Source organism: Arabidopsis lyrata (assembly GCF_000004255.2).
Source record: "Arabidopsis lyrata subsp. lyrata unplaced genomic scaffold ARALYscaffold_5, whole genome shotgun sequence".
NCBI lineage: Eukaryota > Viridiplantae > Streptophyta > Magnoliopsida > Brassicales > Brassicaceae > Arabidopsis > Arabidopsis lyrata.
Window position 1 is genome coordinate 4,289,919 of NW_003302551.1, and position 22,444 is coordinate 4,312,362.

General features: G+C 32.5%; 3 protein-coding genes across 3 annotated transcripts; 2 read left to right on the forward strand and 1 right to left on the reverse strand.

Moving 5' to 3' along the window:
- Positions 1-1,764: 1,764 nt before the first annotated feature.
- Positions 1,765-3,427, reverse strand: LOC9311487. The gene is made up of 3 exons (XM_002877043.2): positions 3,143-3,427; positions 2,510-2,691; positions 1,765-2,391 (listed from the first exon to the last, which is right to left on the reverse strand). Exons 2-3 carry the CDS (start codon positions 2,523-2,525, stop codon positions 1,940-1,942), a joined length of 468 nt encoding a protein of 155 aa, XP_002877089.2. The 5' UTR covers positions 2,526-2,691; positions 3,143-3,427; the 3' UTR covers positions 1,765-1,939.
- Positions 3,428-7,811: 4,384 nt separating this feature from the next.
- Positions 7,812-11,413, forward strand: LOC9313158 (probably inactive leucine-rich repeat receptor-like protein kinase At3g28040). Its single transcript, XM_021025317.1, has 2 exons — positions 7,812-9,605; positions 9,685-11,413. The coding sequence occupies exons 1-2, from the start codon at positions 8,065-8,067 to the stop codon at positions 11,186-11,188; spliced, it is 3,045 nt and encodes a 1,014-aa protein (XP_020880976.1). The 5' UTR covers positions 7,812-8,064; the 3' UTR covers positions 11,189-11,413.
- Positions 11,414-19,189: 7,776 nt separating this feature from the next.
- LOC9311489 (WAT1-related protein At3g28050) lies at positions 19,190-21,923 on the forward strand. Its single transcript, XM_021025893.1, has 7 exons — positions 19,190-19,549; positions 19,635-19,700; positions 20,265-20,378; positions 20,525-20,753; positions 20,848-21,009; positions 21,119-21,270; positions 21,555-21,923. The coding sequence occupies exons 1-7, from the start codon at positions 19,359-19,361 to the stop codon at positions 21,742-21,744; spliced, it is 1,104 nt and encodes a 367-aa protein (XP_020881552.1). The 5' UTR covers positions 19,190-19,358; the 3' UTR covers positions 21,745-21,923.
- The last annotated feature ends 521 nt before the right edge of the window (positions 21,924-22,444 follow it).

Sequence of the window (22,444 nt, forward strand, 5' to 3'; positions counted from 1 at the left end):
ACTCACACTACTAAACAGTGCCGGTTCGAGCATTTGTGAGGCCCTACACGAAAAATAAAATAATGTCCAATATATTTATAAGTTTTAGGGCTAAATTTTTTTTTTTACCTATTTTTAGTAAATTATACAAAAATAATGATATTTTGAATATTATTACATTCAAATTTAATTGTTTGGCCCCTATTTTATTTATTTTTTTCGAAAAAAACTTTAGTTTTTACTAAATATTTTCATTTTATGGGCCTTTTTACCAAAAAAAAAAAAAAAAAAAACCTTAAAAAAAAAAAAAAATTTGTGGTGCCCCAAGCCACCGCTTGGGTGGCCTGTCCTGCGGGCCGGCCCTGCTACTAAACGGGCTCGGGAATACGTAACATGAACCCACGGTTGGTTTGTTTTGTCCATATACGTTTATTTGCTTAGGAGAAAATTCTCGGATGTTCTTACTTCTTGAGGAGTGAGCTCATTTGTTTTCCCCTCATAAAAAAATAATTTCTTCAATCTTTTCTTTTAAACGAATAATATTTAACAATTTTAGGTATTTACCGATCCAATCATCTTTTATCCAGGTCGTTCACGTAAACCAATTCTAATTTGGGTCAAATCTGAATCAACCCATTTTTATTTATTTAAATTGATTTAAAATTCAAAAAAAAATTCCTTTTTTTTTTTTTCCGTTTTCTCATCGTCTGTTTTTTTTTAAATCGATATTTGCAGTTGATTATGAAAAACGATGTCTCTAAACTCTGCACAACTAAGTAAGACTTGGTATAACTAGCTAGTTTGGTTTTGTAACTTAGAAATTCTTGAAACCAAAAAGTACAACTTTGTAACACTTGGTACAACTGGATCTAGTTGCAATACGTGGAGCAAATCCAAGATTTCGAGAAAGAAACCGAAGCATTACAACTTTTCAATATGTTCTTCAGTCCCAAGCATGTATAACAAGCAATTTAAGATCTATACCTATACACCTTGGAAATTTTAAATCAAGATGTCATAAAAAAATGTTAAATTGAGGTGACATCATGTCATCAAGATTTGACATCAGCATATCATCTCTCAGGCCCTTTGACCAGAAAAACAATTCAGCAATACCCTTCCCGAAATTGCCTATTTATTTTATTTATTTTTTAAATAGAAAATGTGGCTAAATACTTTCATACCCTCAAAAAAACCTTGAAAACTGCAGACCCAACCAATGTTATCCCCACCCAACCATCACAAAACCCACATAATTCGGATCTCTCTCTCCCTTTTGAAACGGCACTTAGAAAAAACAAAGGAACGAAGGAAATCAAATCGTTTTTTTTCCCTCGTTTCATTCTCTTCTTCTTTTTCGACAGTGGAGTACAACCGTGGATAACCTGAGATTGTGTCTTCTTTGTGTAAGTCGAAATTGCTATTCAATTTCTCTGTGATTTCGTGTTGTCGATTGGATTTTGTTTGAGTAGGTTAGAATCCGATTAGGTTAGAATCTGATTGGAGTTGTTAATCGTTTTTATTCTTTGGTTTGAACAGGATTCGAAATGCGTACAAAAAACCCAAGCTATCGTGAAGAACCAAATCCAACAGATGTAATGGTAGAAGCACAAGAGACTCGTGGAGATGAACCCGAAGAAACCGAGTCTAATCCGCCGTCTAATCCTCAGGATTCAACGATATGTCTAGGTTATTGATCTAAAATTCCTAAATCAGAGAGTACAACTAGGTATGACATAGGGTTTCTTGTTCTAAAAATCGCAAATCAAAAAGTACAACTTAGTATGACTTAGTGTATCTTGATTTAAATTTCCTAAAACAGAAAGTACAACTTAGTATAACTTAGTGTATGTTGATCTATTTTACAGGAACCCGAAGAAGAAATCGAAGCTATGCAACCTCTAAATATGTACTTCGGTCCCGAGGAGTATACAAAACCATTTAAGATTTCTGCGAAGTGTTATATCGCACAGATGGTGAGGCTATTAGGGACTATAATAAACTCAAAACAGTTCTTATGTGCAGTTTTGTCAACTAAATCTTTAACTGCTTGCTTGTTTTCAAATTCTTGACGTATGGTCAAATTCATACCATCTTCCCATTCACGCTTTACAACAGGTGTAGCTTCAGCACCTTCACACACATCACTGTTATGTACCACTGCTCGTTCTTTGGATCTTTCTTCATAAAGAATAATATTGTCATCTCTCGCTTGCCTATTTTCCACCACCTCATCACGTTGAGATGACTCCCTTTCATCAAGAGTCATGTTCTCATCTGTCTCTCTACTACTTGAAATCAGCTCCTCATTACTTGCACAACCTACACTCCCTCGATCTTCTCTACCACACGGTTGCTCTTGTCCCTGATTTCCCTCGTTTATGACTTCCACATGCAAAACTTGGAATTGATCTTCATTCATTTTCAAATAACACATAACATCATCATCATCAGATATATATATTGGCCTTTTAGGATCCACTAGTTCTGGAACATAACTAAGTTTGAGCTCAGTGGTAGTTTCATCAACCTTCGCTTTTCTGCATATTTTGTTCACTAATGCAGAATAAGTAACCTCCTCAATAGATGTTTCCATTCTAAGAGATTGATGAACTTGTTCTCTTGATTTCCATCTTGGTTCATTTCCCCTTCTAACATAGTATCCCCCATAATAAAAAAATATGATTTTTCGACGATTATTATTCATTGTCCCTGAAATAGAAAAAAAAACTCACATTAAAATCGTCCAACTGGTACCAAGTTGTACCAAAAAGTCCCAGAAAATAGTCTAACTTGTAACAGTTGTACTATATAAGTTATACCAAATACTACTGGTTGTACCGTATAAGTTATACCAAATACTACTGGTTGTACCTGTACCAGTTGTACCAATTACTACTAGTTGTACTACATCCACAAAATCACTACTCCAGTAATTTCAGACTATTCCCGACTTGGTTCGATTGAAGTGTTACAATGCGTACATTATCAATAGAATTTGACCCATATCGAGTAGAAGAACAAATAAGACTGAATCTAATAAGCATTCAAGATAAATCTTAGAACTCTAGACAAAAATCCCTAATTGAATACACAACATCCTACCATTTACGAGTTTTAAACAACTTAAATTTAACAATGGGAATCAAATTGGACAAATTACCTCAATGCCGGACTGGTTGCGTTGATGGAGGAGCTCTTTGTCGAGTTTCTAAGCTCTTCTTTTGGGGGAGAATTTGGGGAGGACTGTCCCGACGAAGAAGATGAGGAATGAATGGGAGAGGGAGTGTGGAGTGTATTGGTGGGGGCCACATGTTTTTTTTTCTTCTTTTTAATTGAATTTCGATTTATTAAATCAGGGACAAGAAGGGGAAAATGTGGTCAACCCAGAGTCAAAGGGTACTAAGAACATAGAAAGGCATTGCTGAATTGTTTTTCTGGTCAAAGGGCCTGAGAGATGATTTTAAGTAATTGAGGTGAATTCGCCATGTTTTTATGCATTATATTTGTTAAAACAATATTTTTGTGTCTTTTGGAATGTAACGTGGTTAACATTAATAATTTCATCATAAAAGTATAATGTATTTTATGATAACACAAGAATACGATGAAGACTAATATAATTTTGTATAACTAATATATTTTTGTATAACAAAAAAAGGTTAATTCGATTTATTAGTTGCAAATGAAGATTTGTTAGTTTTCCTTAAAAGGGACTGATTGTAGTTGTACCATTACAATTATCAATTTTACTTAGTTGAACAAAATGAAGAGTATTAAATATGTTTATGGTACTCATTGTCTCATGAACAAAAATCTATATTAGCACCTATTAACTTGTAGTAGTTATACCAGTTGTACTATTTGTCTGTGTAATACCAGTTGTATTAATTATACTAAGGTGTTCGATGGTAGATGATGGATTCACGTATGACATGGAATGTTTTGATTGGTCGGGGAACTCACTTGTAATTAGTCGAAATAATGATTACTGATTTGTCGAATGTTTTTTTTTTCTTTTTTCTTATTAAAAACTGATTTTATAAGGGCACAGTAGGGTTTGTGTATTTTCATTAAAAGTAGAGGAGTATGTAGATTATTTGAGAATATCAAAGATTGGTTTTTGACAATTAAGAGCTCTTGAGAATTTGACCCCTTTACTTAGTTATTCTATCTCTTTTTGTCAAAAGTCTGGATATCCGATCGATCAAAAGTCAGTCAGTTATCACACACATACTAGTTTATAGCAGATAAATATTGGTTAATGATTCAGTTTATTGGTTAATTTTATTTTTTATTACTCCCTAAAATTGAAGGTTAAACCCAAAGTAACTATAAATTTACTTCCCATAGGTTAAGTTGCCTGCCTACCCGTGGTCATCAAAGTCATTAACGATATTATTCAATAAAAAAAAATACCCCTCACCCCAAATCAACTGTCCTACGATTCTCGGAAATTCATCCCAACAATAATTATTAATTATACTGGTGTAGTGAATTAAATTGATATTATTGGTCATTCTCGTATTTCTTTTAATTTGTGAAAGCATCTTAAACAAATAAAAAATTATGAAATGAAAAATAAAATAGATAATATGAATTTATTTTGTTGATAGTGATGTATGCAAATAAATTTCAATATATATTGCAAGTTGCACCTTTTCTAATAAATATCTTGTAAACTATAATAGTTATACATAGAAAAAAATAAAACAGGGAGTAAAATGAAATATAAAAAGAAACTATGAAGATTTATAAACTAACTACTAAATATTATTTTTGAGGATTTAATATGAACACAAAACAAAAAAAAAGGTCGGATTTTTTCTAAAAATACCACTATTTGCTATCAATTTTCAAAAATGTCACTTTTTATACGCTTTGTAAGATAGTTATATAATATTTATAAAGTAGTTGTAAGAATTTTATTTATAAGAAATACAAAATCTTAGCTTATGACATATAAAGAGGTTTTATAAATCTTTATAAGGCATATTATAAGAAACTCTATTTTGAAAAACCTTTCTCTTAGTTGTAGTTTTGATAATGGTTTCCGAAAATGATATTTTTCAAAATTTCGAAAAAAACAAAAGTACGAAACAAAAATAAACCGAGAAATGTGAAGAAGCTACTAACAAGTAACAACCAAATATTCACAAGTTTAGGGTTAAATCATCTACCTCTATTCAAGTTTCTTAGTGTTACATGATTGAGCCCTTCATTCCAATTCACATTATATGATTTTGAAGAAATTGATTGAGTTCCTTTTGTTACAAGATTGTCTTTGGCAGAAAGAATATTTTGAAATGGGTAAACAATAAATTATTGAAAAACGACCAAGATTTCAGAACATGCTCCGTTCCCAAACATCATGACACCAGATTCAATCTTCCATATGGACCATATCTCATCGGCACTAGTTGCTATTATTGTGTAACGATAGAATCGTGAATAACAAATACAAAATAGAATGAAATGATCTTATATCAAAATGAGGAAAAATTTACAAAGTAATATGTGACTGAATAGACGTTTTATTAATGTATGTCTAGATATTTATCACATCACATCATTGAAACATATTTTCTTGTAGTTTTGCTTTTACAGTTTACTAGGTTTAGATTCGTTAGAGATGCAACTGTAGGTTAATTTTTGTAAATGTAGCTTTGTTTTTTTATTGCTGTAGAAAACATCTCACAGTATCTATATATTTAAAATAATTGTGTTGGAAAATAGACTCAAATACGAACAAACAAAAAATATGGGTTTCAAGAGGTATACAGTTTTAGTGGGACATACCTACACGTTTAAAGTCTTATTGGTAAAAGCTGTTGAAATTTTCTAAATACATTACCAATTCACACTCATATTTTGGTAGAGTAACTATTATAGTTAAAAATTTTTTTATCAAAACCATATTATTTGTGGAAACTTCTTAGTCCGATAGTGATAAAGGCTTAATATTTCTACACCATATTTGGACCGGATTCCCAAAATATAGGAGTTGTAGCAAATTAGTGGCGATAAACTTAGCGGAGATGAACATAGTGCAAGTAAGCCGTTCGTCATGATTTTATCTCTTAAAAGCATATCGATTCATCATTAATATGATATAGAAATAGAACCATATATCATGAATCTTTATGGTGTTGTTAGACCATTTATCGTAAATCTTTGTGGTGCATTTATAACTGTTTGCTTTTTAGCCATATGAAACCGTTAACCATGAAAAGCTAAAAGAATTTGATTTGTTAGTCGTGAATATTAAGATAATTATTTAAAGCATTATCTAATGATAATGTAACAAATTTTTAAAAAAAGTTCTTTATTTACACTTAATACTAATGTATACATCATTTTTAACATGATATTGGTTTAACCAAAAAGGTTTATGAGTACAAAAATATTTTGGTTATCTATAACAAAGATTACAAAATTTGATTAAAAGAAAATTTGCGATAGTAGTCATAATATAGTTTTTCTTTATTTATAAGTCTAATCAAAGCAACATGTACCCAAAATAAACACAAACACAAATCATAGTCAATGGTGTATTTAAAACTAATGTCTCTAACCAAGAAACATATCAATCTCCTTTAGTAATAGAATTATAATCTTAAAGAACTTAGTTTTTTGTTCACAACTTTTTCTGCTCACAACTTTTATAAAGAGATTAATTTAAGTTTCTAATTTGAATCTAAAATTGAGAGGCGGGGATGACAGAGAGAGATGTCGGGACAAAAAGACAGATAAGCTAATTTGTGCGGTGGATTTTACACATAACTTTGTCAGTCACGAGACTCTTTCTTATTCTAATGGCACCAAACCCTAGTTTTGTTCTTTTCTTCTTTACTTTTTATTTATCCTTATATTTTATTTGGATTCTCATACTCTCATAGGTCTCTTTCTCTATTGACCATATCTTTTTATCTCATCTCTTCCCTTTCTTGTGATATAACTTTTTACTCTATTATTACGTTCAAGTCGGGGCTAGATGTGGTTGTAGTCCAATGATATATTATTATTTGCTAGACTATAGATTTATATTTATTGGATACACACACTTGATAAGACCATATTGTATAGAAGGTTGTAACTTTTAGGCTTCAAATTTAGTCTACAAATCTTAATTTCCTTTACGATTCGATAATTTTTTTTTATATACTTAAAACGTATAATTAATTTCTATTATTTTATCTAAAAATTTCGGATAATCAAGTTGGGTATGGATTAGGTGTTCCGACCGAAATGAAGATGCTTTCGTAAAACCTTATAACATGGTCTTAACCCTTGTTTTAAAAATCGCTAGGCGCTAGTCGGGCGCTCGGCATGGGCCTAGCGATTAATCGGAAAATCGGATTAAAATCGGGGATTAATCGGGGATTAGTTTTAGGGTTATTTTAATATTTTTAAAATATATTAATCCAATATTGTAAAAATTTATGATTTTTATTACAAATTTATGATTTTTATTAAAATTTGAACACAAGTTATTGTAAAACATCACAAACTCTCCATTCAAATGATTGAATAACAAAAATAAAAAGTTTTTTTATACTTGCAATCTAAAAAATAATCGGGGTATATAAGATTAGGCGGAAAGTAATCGGATTAGGCGGAGAATAATCGGGTTACTGATTTTTTAGGGGATTAGTCATTAATCGAGGCGGATAGGGTGGGCCTAGCGATTAAGCGGGGAGTAATCGGGGCTAGGCGGGGATTTTTAGAACAGGGGTCTTAACTAATAGTGTGTATTTAACAAGTAAAGACATGTCTATTAAGAGAAAATCGACTAAACCGGACAATTTTAGTTAGACCGGATAAAGACCATGTGGTCCATTTAGCCATAGTAGTGATCATATGTAAAATCGATCTAGTTGTTGTTGTCATGTAGCTAAACTTCAGAATCTTACACTCACTAACACTTCGAGTTTCTTCTCATTGGCACAAAACTGATCATCTCCATTCTCTTTCTCTCTCTCTCTTCTATCTTTCATCAAAATGCCATAACTCTCTCATCTCTCTCTCTTCCCTTATACCAAAAATTAAGCTTTATCTCTCTATCCATCAAGAGAGAACATCACAATGGACGATAAGAGAAGAAACATGATCTCATTTACTCTGTTTCTCACATTGACAACGATGTTATCACTCATCAACGCCGATATCGACTCAATCCAACTAAACGACGACGTTTTAGGACTCATCGTCTTCAAATCAGACCTCAACGACCCATTTTCACACCTTCAATCATGGAACGAAGACGATAACACTCCTTGTTCATGGAGTTACGTCAAATGCAACCCCAAAACATCTCGAGTCACCGAGCTTTCCCTCAACGGTTTAGCCTTAACCGGAAAAATCAACCGCGGAATCCAAAAGCTTCAACGTTTAAAAGTTCTCTCACTTTCCAACAATAACTTCACCGGAAACATCAACGCTCTCTCAACTAACAACAATCTCCAAAAGCTAGATCTTAGCCACAACAATCTCTCCGGTCAAATCCCGTCGTCTCTCGGTTCAATCAGCTCCTTGCAACACCTTGACTTAACCGGAAACTCTTTCTCCGGTACACTCTCTGATGATTTCTTCAACAACTGTTCCTCTCTTAGATATCTGTCTCTGTCTCATAACCATCTTGAAGGTCAAATCCCAAGTACTCTGTTTCAATGCTCTGTTTTGAACAGTCTTAATCTCTCAAGAAACCGTTTTTCGGGTAGTTTCGTCTCAGGATTCTGGAGACTTGAGAGGTTAAGAGCTTTAGATCTATCTTCTAATTCACTTTCTGGTTCAATACCTTTGGGGATACTCTCTTTGCATAACTTGAAAGAGTTGCAATTACAGAGGAATCAGTTCTCTGGATCATTGCCTTCAGATATTGGACTCTGTCCTCATTTAAACAGAGTTGATTTGAGTTTCAATCTTTTCTCTGGTGAACTTCCAAGAACTCTTCAGAAGCTGAGATCTTTAAATCACTTCGATTTATCGAAGAATTTGCTCTCCGGTGATTTCCCGGCATGGATTGGTGATATGACTGGTTTAGTACATTTGGATTTCTCCAGCAATGAGTTAACTGGGGAGCTTCCTTCTTTGATAGGTAACTTGAGATCTTTAAAGGATCTAATCTTGTCTGAGAACAAAATCTCCGGCGAGATTCCGGAATCTTTGGAATCCTGCCAAGAGCTTATGATTGTTCAGCTCAAAGGTAATGGCTTCTCCGGTAGCATTCCTGATGGTTTGTTTGATCTTGGTCTTCAAGAAATGGATTTTTCGGGTAACGGTTTTACCGGTTCGATCCCGAGAGGCTCAAGCAGGCTTTTTGAGTCACTCAAAAGACTCGATCTTTCGCGCAACAATCTCACTGGAAGTATACCTGGTGAAGTAGGGCTCTTCATCAACATGAGATACCTCAATTTGTCATGGAACCATTTCAACACAAGAGTTCCTCCTGAAATCGAGTTTCTACAGAATTTAATAGTCTTGGATCTTAGGTACAGCGCGCTGATTGGTTCTGTTCCTGCTGATATATGTGAGTCTCAGAGTCTCCAGATCCTTCAGTTGGATGGTAACTCACTAACTGGTTCTATACCGGAAGGAATCGGAAACTGCTCTTCTCTTAAATTGTTGTAAGTCTCTGTTTCTTATATCCATTTTTGGTTCATTGCAAATGTTTTCCTCTATTAATTACAAGTTTTCTTGTTTCAGGAGTTTGTCTCATAACAATCTTACCGGTCCTATTCCTAAATCTCTTTCAAACTTACAAGAGCTCAAGATTCTAAAGCTAGAGGCCAATAAGCTTAGTGGAGAAATACCGAAAGAGCTTGGGGAATTGCAGAATCTGTTATTGGTTAACGTTTCGTTTAACCGACTCATTGGAAGGTTACCAGTTGGAGGTGTGTTTCAAAGCTTAGACCAGAGTGCTATTCAAGGAAACCTAGGTATTTGTTCACCATTGTTGAGAGGCCCTTGCACACTGAATGTTCCAAAGCCTCTTGTCATTGATCCAAACTCCTACGGGCACGGGAACAATATGCCGGGAAACCGAGGAAGCAGTGGTTCTGGAAAGTTCCATCACAGAATGTTCCTGAGTGTTTCAGTGATTGTAGCAATATCAGCCGCTATACTCATCTTCTCTGGAGTCATAATTATAACGCTGCTTAACGCGTCTGTGAGAAGACGGCTTGCATTTGTAGACAACGCGTTGGAGAGCATTTTCTCGGGGTCTTCGAAATCAGGAAGAAGCTTAATGATGGGTAAACTTGTTCTGTTAAACTCAAGAACTTCACGTTCCTCGTCTTCGTCTCAAGAGTTCGAAAGAAACCCGGATTCTCTTCTGAACAAAGCTTCAAGAATTGGTGAAGGAGTTTTTGGAACAGTCTACAAGGCACCTTTAGGAGAACAGGGGAGAAACTTGGCTGTTAAGAAACTTGTCCCGTCACCGATTCTTCAAAACCTAGAAGATTTTGATCGCGAAGTTCGGATATTGGCGAAAGCAAAGCACCCTAATCTAGTATCGATCAAAGGGTATTTCTGGACACCGGAGTTACATCTTCTGGTATCAGAATACATCCCCAACGGAAACTTGCAGTCCAAGTTACACGAACGAGAACCCTCAACACCGCCTCTTTCTTGGGATGTAAGATACAGAATCATCCTCGGTACAGCCAAAGGACTCGCTTATCTCCACCACACATTCCGTCCAGCAACCATCCACTTCAACCTAAAGCCAACCAACATCCTCCTCGACGAGAAAAACAACCCGAAAATCTCTGATTTCGGGCTATCTCGTCTCCTAACAACACAAGACGGTAACACAATGAACAACAACAGATTTCAAAACGCTTTAGGCTACGTAGCGCCTGAACTAGAGTGTCAGAACTTAAGGGTCAACGAGAAATGCGATGTTTACGGGTTCGGGGTTTTGATACTCGAACTCGTGACTGGTCGGAGACCTGTGGAGTACGGTGAAGACAGCTTTGTGATACTTAGCGACCATGTTCGAGTTATGTTAGAACAAGGGAATGTGTTGGAGTGTATTGATCCTGTGATGGAGGAACAATACTCTGAAGATGAGGTTTTGCCTGTTCTCAAACTTGCTCTTGTCTGTACTTCACAAATACCTTCGAATCGGCCAACAATGGCAGAGATTGTTCAGATCTTGCAGGTCATCAATTCTCCTGTTCCTCACCAGATCATGGATAGTTTCTAAAAATCTTTGTGTTAGTTAATTTTTCATTAGTTTTTTTTTTTGCAATTTTTTCGTTGTCTTTGTCTTTTTTTTTTTTTTTTTTGGCTTTTGTGTAGAGATTGGTTATTTCACAATGCTACGCTTTCTCTTCATTCGTTATCATCATCGTAACGATCATTGACCATTGTAATCGTGACATAAATAGTTTTCTTTTTTTCAGAGAATTCTACATGACTTTGTTTAAAATCGCAAGAATACTCTGACTTCTATAAGTTTCAAGGTAGTGATGGATCCAAAACTTGTATAGTAGGTTCAAAGTGTTCAAATAATAAAAAAAAACTCATTAAAAAGAGCATATCAAATATTCTAATAACACCCGAAATAAATTTGAGTATAACAAACTATTTTGTGAATAAAATTAAGTTGGGTAGATTGCTTATCTGCTTTCAACGTATTCTAATCATTTATTTATCAAAAGTGTGATTATATGGTTCTCAAAGACCTATGACCAAATCTTATCCTTTATCTTTAAATAAAATGAACAAATCAATTATCGATGTTCATAGAAATGTCTGTCTTTTTATTGGAATAGTTCTTGATTTTGTGTGTCGAACAAGAAAAAATTGAACTGTCATTTTATAAGCAATAAAAATAAATTATTGACAACAGATATAATTGATTTGACTTGCTAAAAACTAAAAAGATAATTTTTTTTTTTTAAACTAAAAACTTTGCTCCCCCTTCTCTCTTCAAGAACTCGCCGCTTCTCTTGATTTTAGTCTCCGACCGGCACGTGTGGGCCACCACGGCCACGGCGTCGGTTCGGCTTTTGGCTTTTGTTTAGTTAGCTTCATGTGGTTTCGTGTGTTGTGAGCTAAGTTGCATGGAATCAGAATCGGGTACGCGGAAGCGAAGCGTTTGGAAACGTGGAAGCGATTTTTATAGAAATTATAGAAAGTGGGTACGTATTGGAAGCGTATATATATATATATAATAATATATTAAATATTATATTATATAAAAAATTATAATTAACACAAAAATCTAATACATAAATTCTAAATACCTCAACTATATTTAAAAATCAAATAGTGTACGTTACAACAAAGAAAAGTCAAATAATTCATAGTCAAAAATTTAAGATCATTATATTCATTCTCATTTAACTAATTCCATCAAATAAAATTATTTTAAATTTTGTTTTACAGATAAAAACATCATCAAACTCAAGTTTTTCGAAATTAATTTAATTCAATTAATCAAGTTTTTTTGAAATTAATTTAATTCAATTAATCATATCAACATCTCCCAAATAAATGATCCATACCGTTGTCATTTTTCTAAGTATGATATTTTTAAAGGTAAAATACAAAAATTAGTATGCAAAATTAGTTTTGGTTTTTCTTTTGTTGTATAAAAAAACTATCAAAAATAATCTCATATTTTTTATTTATTTTGTGATATCAAATTTTTTAAATGGAAGCGCAAGCTTCCAAAATAGAATCGTAAGCTTCCAACGAGCTTCTAAACTGAATTTTTTGGAAGCGCTATGGAAGCGAGATTCCGAAAGCTTCCGATAGGTTCCGATTCCAACTAAGATTCCGAAGCGGGAAGCGGACTTCCGACAAAGCTTCCGTGCTTTCTAGGTTGTGAGAATTCTGGTTTGGTCTCGATTTCGCGTTGTAGATCTAGGGTTTGGTTTGTGTAGTTTCTCTCGTTGGCTAGCTTATCGGCGGTTTGGGTCTCAGCCACTGAGTCTAGCGGTGGTCTTGTGGGCGGTGAGGTTGGGTTTCGCCGGTTTGTGCCCAGATCTGTGTCTTTGTTCCTCTCATATGCTGTCTCTCCTAGGTGTCTCGTTTGAGGTTTGAAGGTGGTGTTGAGGTTCTGTCTATGCTGCCTTGCTCTTGGTGTGGCGGTTCTGACTTTGAAGGGTGATCGTGGGTTTGGTTTTAATTCTCTGGATTGCGGTTTGTTGCTCTTTCTCCTCATCGTCTTTCCATTTGTTGGGTTTGCTTTTTAGTTGTGTTAGTAGATTCTGTTTGTGGTAGCTTCGATGGTTTCGGTCTTTTGTGGTCTTGCCATTTCGTCGTTCTCCGCCCCTGCCTTTTTGGAGTTTGCCTTCGTTCTTCCCGGTTCGATCTCCTGCCGGTCTTCTGTTCGGTGTGGTCCGAGTGGATTGGGTTCGTTCCTTGTCTCTACGTTATAGATCTGATCGAGATCTCATCTGTTCGTTTTTGGAATCTACGTGGCGTTGTATACTCGTTTTCTGTCGAATTCGATTTCGCCGTGTTCGGGAGCTCTGTTGTGGTCTAGAATGTCCTTTGGCCTAGATCCCGTCTTGCCGAGCGGATTTCTTTTGAACACTTGCTTTGTATGGTAGTCTTCATCCGCTATAGGTGGAACCGTCCTCCGTCAGTTGGAATTTTCCTCCCTTTCGGTGGCATTCGTGGAAGGCTCTCCTCCGTTTTTGGCATGGTGGTTGGCGTGGTTTTGTGGTTTGATTCCGAATTCTTTTGTTTGACTTGCCCGTATTTCAGTTTCGGTCTTTTTGCCTTTGCTTGTTTTGATTTGCTTTGTTTTTACTTTTATCTCAAATGCTTCCCTGTTCTTAGGACTTAGTTTCCAGGGATGTGTTGTATCCGCCGGCTTAGTTTTCGGGATTGTTTTTAATCGCCGACTTTGTAATTTGTTTTTTCGTTTATATATCTTATCAGATGAAAAAAAAAAAAAAAAAAAAAAACTAAAAAGATAAATAGATAAATAGAGAGTTAAGAAAATGACAAAAGAGTTTTCCGCCCATGTGAAAAAATGAAAAATGATTTATCTTGATAACAACATATTATGTTTTTATGTGACGTGTAATTCATCAAATACAAATTATATATCGCAGGCTTTCTTTATACCATCTTTTTGTTTTTTATATAAACACTTAGAAATGGAATAAAGTTTTTATATCCGTCATATATATGTGCAGTTTATTGTTTTGGGGTTCTATATGATTACTTAGTTCGTTAAATATTGATATATCCATTTACGCAAATATCAAATGATTCAATTTTTTCCTTTTTGGCAAATACTCTTCTGGCTTTTTCTAAGAAGTTTTCCTATTGCTGGTTTCTGATTAAGTCCTGTACTCTTCTTGTTTGCAAATTAATCCAAAGATATAAAAACGTACGTAGTCAATAGATAATCAAAATGAGTTGGTTCATATTAGATTTTTTTCTCTGTAAAAAATCTTTTAAAAATTACCTTTGAAAACAATGTTTGATATATGTTATATTTGATTTAATTATTTATTTATTTATTTATTGTTGTCCGTCCATTTTGGTTTACTTTATAAAGAAACTCACTAATTAAATTGCATCGAGTTAATACAAGTTGGAGTGGCTTAAATCGGGTAAGAAAGACAGACAATAATGTGGCACATATTATTGTGAAAGGTTGCTTTCTTATTATCTTTTTTGTATTCGACGTCGTTTTCTATCATCTAAGAAAAAAGTTTCTTATTCTTTTGTTTACTTGTTGGACAAAATCTCTTGTCACTAATTGATTTTTACGCCGTAGCTTTCTATCAAGTTGAATGAATACACAAACACAAGCGCATCACGGCTACAATAATTTTGTTTTAGATTTTGTTATTTTGTTATTTATGATTGACGTAAAAGTCATACCCAAATGTTCTTGTTTTGGATTATGTATTTGAATATCGAGATGCAAAAACATTCTATATTGGAATATATTAGTTGTTAATGAGCTAATTAGTTTTTTTTTGTATGGCGTGTGGAGGAGGCATGCTTCCATTATATGCGAATGGTCTAAACCATGTGTATTGGTATTCAATTATTATATAGACAATTAGTTAGGTCTTTGTTGTTTTTACGGAAGTTGTATACCTAATTTGTTTACAGAAGTTATTTTTGCAACATTTTTGTGACGGATGGGTAAAAATGCTTCCGGATATATCAGATATTCGACCCGTTTTTAAAATTCCTTCACAAAAAAACACTTGGATCGGGTTAAATAAAATTCAACTCATACACCGGATATTCCATATTTAATAATTTAGATATTTAAAAGATTTGATTAAGATTTATAATTATGATTCTTCTATCATCTTTGTTTGATTGGTTTTTAACTGTTTTGAACCATCATATAATACATAAAGTAAAAAAAAAAAAAAAAATTCTGCATATACTGTGATTCGAAATTTAAAAAACGGACATATATTATCCAATTGACGAAAATGTGTGTTCAACGTTCTACATCGATTAAAATATTTAGATAATGATTCAGAATCATATAATAAATAAGAACATTAATAAAATAATTGAGTTTTTTGGCCAGACGGATTTGGCGGGACGAGTTTTTGAATCAACAATAATAAAAAGATTAAAATAGTATTAATCCGCCGCTTCAATATGGATTAAATCTTTATTTTTTTAATACCACAAATATTAGACATATTAAATCAGTCTCATTTAGAAAAGATTGTATAAAATCAAAAATTGTCCCGTAGTATAATGTTCCGTGGTCTTAGAGGATGATATGATTTGTAAACTTTTATATATAATAAATAATCATTAAATTTTAAAATAAAAACAAATCATGGGACGGGTTAAGAAATTACGGGACGGGTTATATTTCGCAAAGGATTTATATGGCGGACGAATTTGAATCAATGTTTATGTACCGCTTTAATACGGGTTAAATCCTCAGTTTATTAATAATTGTCTCATGGACTCGTGGTATACCGTTACTTAATAACAATTGTAAACTATAATATAAATAAATATGTTGTAAGGAGATACAATTTACAAAATATTTTTATACTAACTTTAAAATTAAATCAACCCGCGGTACACCGCGGATTAAAAACTAGTATGGTGTTAAAAAAGATTGTGTTAAAAAAGATTGTGTTAACACTGACAACTTGGAGTCGATATGAGATGGCAGTGAGAGAAAAGCAAATTTGTTAACAAAAGCTGATTGAATAAATTTTGTAATTGGTGATAAACAATCTAATAGTAAAACATGTTAAAATAAATTCTTTAATGAAAATCTATTAAGAGCTTAAAAATTATAGAATTTTTTTTTTTTTTAAACTCTTTGAAGTTCCAAATAATCTTGAAATTAATGGTGTTACATTGTCAATTTCATTTCTTAAAAAAAAAAATAGAAGAATTGTCCATTTCTTAGAGTTTATAATCTTTGATTCTTTTCAATTAGCTTCGACAATTTGTTCACACCATCTATTTAAAGTACTAGTTGTATTTATTCATTTGATACATCTGTTTGATTGATAACTAAAAACTGATCTGTCTCCAATCACTTACCAATCAAACTCCAAAAATTAAAATATTAATCCGTCAATTAATTAAATTTATTAAGTTATTAAGTAAAACCAATTCAAAAGACTAAAAAGAGTTCATGAATTGTATGTTTTAATTTTAATCATTCGTTCTAACAATCTATTTAACAAAAATTCCTTTATAACCAATAAAACTCCAAAAATCAAAATTTAGTCTGTAAATTAACAAAATTTATTGTAATAATTATTAAGTAATACTAAACTAAAAAGAACCCCAAGTGCTGTCAAAAAAAAAAAAAAAGAACACTTTGTTTCAAATAATCTACTATCAAAATTACTTAATCTGTTAATCTTAATCTAAAACTCACATAAGCTAATCCAAAATTGAATTTGAATCAATTACGAATTTGTCATTTTTTTTTAATGGCATTTGTGAATTTTGCATTTTTTTGAATACTTTGTAGATTTCGTCCTTTTTGAGACTATAAAAATATGATTTAACATGCATTTTATCCGTTATGTTTGGGTTTAGTCAGTTTCATTTGTTCTTAGGATTTAGTATTTGGTATAAAATATGTATTTTTGAAAATAAAATCGTATATACGTATATTTTTAAGTGTTAAAAAATAGTAAATCCGTAAAATTTTAGTTAAAATAGTATTTTCAAAAGATTTTGAAGAAAAATCTATATATACATTTTTGGAGTACACTTAGCAAATAAATCCTAGAGTTGCTAAGTATTTACAAAGAATTCCATTGGTATTTAATTTTTTAATTCGAAAATTAGCATTAAATATTTGAATTAAAGATTTAACATTTAACAAACTTGCCAAAATCTCTCTTTAATAACTAAAACGAGATGATTAGCTACTAACCAATAATTCCCCAAATTTCTCCATATTAACTCCATGATATTTTTCCAAATCTCTCTTAATTACTACCTAATTAGCATTTGCGATAATCCCTCTACTCCAATCAAATCGAGTTTCAATAATAAGAGTTCCTTTAAAGTAGGATTTTCTTGATAAAATTAACAAATAAGATTTATTAATGCTTACATCACCATGAAATCGAAACAACATCTATATTCTCTATAAAAAATGAAATATATAATCGTAGAAAATAAGAAAATGGAAACTAATAACAACAAGCAAAGTGAATTTATGGCATATTCGTTATTTTTATATTAAATCCGTTGCATTAAATTGTAAATTTTAAATTTTTGCGATTTTGTATTTTCTCACGAAATTTTCTCCATTACGAATCACCCCTAAACCCTACTATTTACGAGTAACTCTATAAATTACCTCTCAATAGATCCAGGAATATCACGCAGTCAAAAAAAACTTTACCTCTCTTACCAACGAAAAACAACTTACATATTATAATGGCTGCTACATTATAACTTTTCAAGGGATTACGGACTTATGTCCTTACAAAAACCGTTTGACAAGTAGAGGTTAAGATCTACCACTCATGTGCACGAATACAAAATCAATACTTGAGAGTCTGTTGAATTGGTGTTGGCCAATGAAAAAGTAAGTTCTTAATAATTGATATAAGTTTAGTCATAAACATAGTAGTGACTTTCTTTTCTTTCTTAAATTTATACTTCTTTAAAAAATTTAAATAGTTGAACTTTATAAACGTTTATAATATTTTTAATATTAAAATTCTTATGAAGTTTCAAATATTATAAATATTTTTACTTTATAAAAATTTTAAATATTATAAATATTTAAACTCTATAAAAAGTTTATCCATCTAAATATTTAAACTTTATAAAACGTTTAAAGTATTTATAATATTTAAATTATATAAATGTTTTTTGTAATATTAATAATATTTAAACTCTATAGAAATTCAGTATATATATATATATATATATATATAACACGGGTGAAATCCTCAAATTAACAATCAAAATAATTTATTAAACAAATAATATTTTGATTTTTTTTAGGAAAATATAGTCTTGCGGTGTACTGTGATATGCCATTGAATTTAATTCTTAAGATTTGAAAATATTTAATGAAATATTTTATACTTACAAAATAGTTACTCAAATCTTTCTAATAATCTCGATTGGAGATTATTTAATCAAATCTCTAAATCAGATATTTTCTTAAATTCTATATTCTTCTTTCATGCTTTGGATTTGTGAATAAAACTATATTATGGATTGGTAATTATAAAGATTTGTAGAATATTTAAACGTGACAAAAAATTATTTTAATATTAAATTATGAAATTATATATGTTTAACGGGTTAATCGTAAAAACACCAAAAGATTGATCGTATAACTTACTAAACAAAAAAATTGTAAGAATCTAACATTCTTATATATCAAAATAAGTGTTAATCTCCTTTGACACCTCTTTTTTTTTTTCGTCTACTCCGTTGACATCTCTAAATGTGTAATTGACTAATTGAAATATTACAATATTATATTCTATGGGTTAAATCTAAAGATATTAATAATTTAATTAATCATATAATTTTAATACTAAAAGTTTTATACACATTTAATATTGCTAAGTAAATAAATAAAATATGACCGCGTACCGCGGGTTAAATCCTAGTGGCAAAATAAAAAAAAATGCCATTGAATTTCATTCCATACAATTTTTCTCTAAAAAACTCAATTACATATAACATGTCAGCATGTTACACGGCTTTTTTTGTCAGCTTCATATATCTCTCAAGTGTCTGTCACTTACACAATACCATTTCCTCAAAATCTAACTTTCACCCACTCACCTTTTCTTTTCTTCTCTCTGTTTCTCTCATCTTAAAATTCATGTAAAAAAAAAAAAAAATCACTTCTTCGAATCTCCACATCTACAAATCAAAGAGAAAACAGAGTAAAGAGAAAGAAGAAGATGGCGCGAAAATACTTTCAGAGAGAAGTTTTGCCGGTAACGGCGTTGGTAATAATGGAATGTGCAAACGTTGGTTTAAACACTCTGTTTAAAGCAGCAACTTTGAAAGGCATGAGCTTTCATGTCTTCATCGTTTACTCTTATGGTCTCGCTGCTCTGCTTCTTCTTCCTTCTCTGTTTTGCTCTTTCAGGTCTCTCTCTTCTTGATTCGATCTTGAAACATAAAGTTTTCATCTTTTGTTGAAATTGATTCATGGGTTCTTGTTTATTTTGCAGATCAAGAACTCTTCCTCCGATGAATTTCTCAATTCTCTACAAAATTGTGCTTTTAGGGATTATTGGGTAAAATTCTCATTTCTTGAAATTTTGTACCAATAAAAAGTCTCATTTCTTGAAATTTTCTTTAATTTCAAGAAATACCCATGTTTGATTTGATCTTTAGTTTCCTGATTAGATCAAAAATAGATGAATTTTTTGCATGAGTGTTACTGAAATTCTCAGTTTTTTCTTACCAAATTTTAGAAAGAAAATAAAGAAAGAGACATTTGGCTTAAAGTTGCTTCCAAAAGCTGCAACTATACTTACTGCAAAAATCTAACCCCATTTATAAAACATTATTATTATGATAAAAAAAAAATTTTGTGGGTTTATTTTCATGATTTAATCATAGTAAAAATTTGGTTATAAAAAAGCTGCAACTTTATTGCAAAAATCTAACCCCATTTATAAAACATTATTATTATTAAAAAGTAAAAATATATGAATTTTTGGGGGTTATTTCATGATTTAATGTTAGTAAAAACAGGAATTTTTTTTTGTTTGGTGCAAAAAAACTGGAATATATTATTTGGATTTTGGTTACAAAAGTTATAGTTGATAAAAAAATTGTGTTGATAATGTATATAGATGCTGTTCAAACATAATGGGATACACAGGGATAAATTATAGTTCTCCAACACTTGCTTCTGCAATCAGCAACCTCACTCCTGCTTTCACCTTCTTGCTCGCCGTCGTTTTCAGGTTTGACAACAACATTTATATCCTATTTCACATATTCCTTTTACACTCTCAATTTACCAAATTATCCTCGGCCCATTAATTGTATTTGGGCCTCATTGTTTAGCCCATGAGGTTATGATTTGAATGAAACATTTGGTTTAATGTAGGATGGAGAGTGTGTCTTTCAAGAGAACAAGTAGTGTAGCTAAAATGTTAGGAACCGTTGTTTCTATTGGAGGTGCATTTATAGTGACTCTTTATAATGGCCCTGTCGTTATTGCTACGTCGCCACCGTCTGTTTCTTTGCGATCGCAATCGACTAACCCTAATTGGATACTTGGTGCGGCTTTCCTTTCGGTCGAGTATTTCTGTGTTCCATTGTGGTACATTGTTCAGGTCTGAACTCTATATGCATATATAACATATATGTCACTATATGATTTGTTAGTTTTCTGATAGAATCATATGATCTCGATTTTTGTTTTTGTAGACTCAAATCATGAGAGAGTATCCGGCCGAGTTTACCGTTGTTTGCTTTTATAGCATAGGTGTTAGCTTTTGGACCGCGCTCGTCACATTGTTCACTGAAGGGAGTGACTTGGGTGCATGGAAGATAAAACCGAATATAGCTTTAGTGTCGATCGTTTGCTCAGTAAGAATATAATTACACTCATGTGTTTTTGTCCTAGAGATTATTAGTGTAATTAGTTTTTTGACAAGCAAAATGTTTTTTTTTTTATTGATTGCATTTCTATGTTTAGGGATTGTTTGGATCTTGCATAAACAATACTATCCACACGTGGGCATTGCGGATCAAGGGGCCTTTATTTGTTGCAATGTTTAAGCCATTGTCGATTGCGATTGCCGTTGCAATGGGCGTTATCTTCCTTCGGGATTCTCTCTACATCGGCAGGTAAAAAACAACTCACACTTTTAGTTAGTCGTACATCCAAATCAAGTATACTAGCTTTGTCATGTTGGTCGAGGCAGAGCATTGATCTCTTTTTAATTGACTCACTCCGACTATTGTGGAATTTTTATTTTAGTGACGGGGTGAGTCGAAGATTAGTTTGGAACTCGCGGTTATATTAGTACCATACCTCCAAAAACTGCGCAAAATGTTGACTAGTCATTCTCTCATTCTCAGCTCTCTTTAACTCTTTTGGTCTCCTTTCTGTGCTTAAATGATGATCCCAGCTTGATCGGGGCAATGGTAATAACAATCGGGTTTTACACGGTGATGTGGGGCAAAGCCAAGGAAGTGGCCTTGGTCGAAGATGACAACAAGGCTAACCACGAAGAGGCCAACGAAGCTGACCTTGATTCTCCATCAAGTTCACTGAAGGCTCCTCTCTTGGAAAGTTACAAGAACGATGAACATGTCTGAGTATCATCAACTAGTGAAGATCACGCTATATATATATATATATATGTGTGGAAATTTCATATGTGAATTGTCTTTGTAATTTATTTGACGAGACAAATGTGATCTTCAATTTTAGGAATCATGTGTTTTCTAATCACAATCTTATAATCTAGGATATCTAACAAGTCTTTGTTTTAACTTTGTTTCTTAGTCCTTTACATAATTAGACTAGAATGATTCTACTATTCTTAAGAGTGATTCTTCATTTAAGAACATGATAACGATAGGTTTTGGCGACCCAAATTCATTTTTTCATAGTCGTTGATGGTGGTTACGATATGTTTCAACGATCGATTGATATTCCCAAAATTTAATGCTTAAACTTTCAGTGTCGTTACAGATATTTGATGGTGACTATGATAAAACACTTCCCTGTTAGACTCGGATTTGGATTGTAACGGTTCCGTTCGAGATCACGATCTATCGATGTGGTTTGACACATATCGATTTAGTTTTAGGATGTGTTGATTATATTAAAAAAGGAGAGTATGAGATAAAAATGTATGGTCTAACGAGAGGTGGTAAGCTAGTGGTTCTAGTCTAGTGTAAGAGTGGTTCTGTTGGTTTAGGCGAGGAATCAATTATCCCAGACGCAGAATTGCTCAACTTTATCCCTTTGGCCACATGGGTATGAACCCATTGTTTACGACCCATTTGAAAA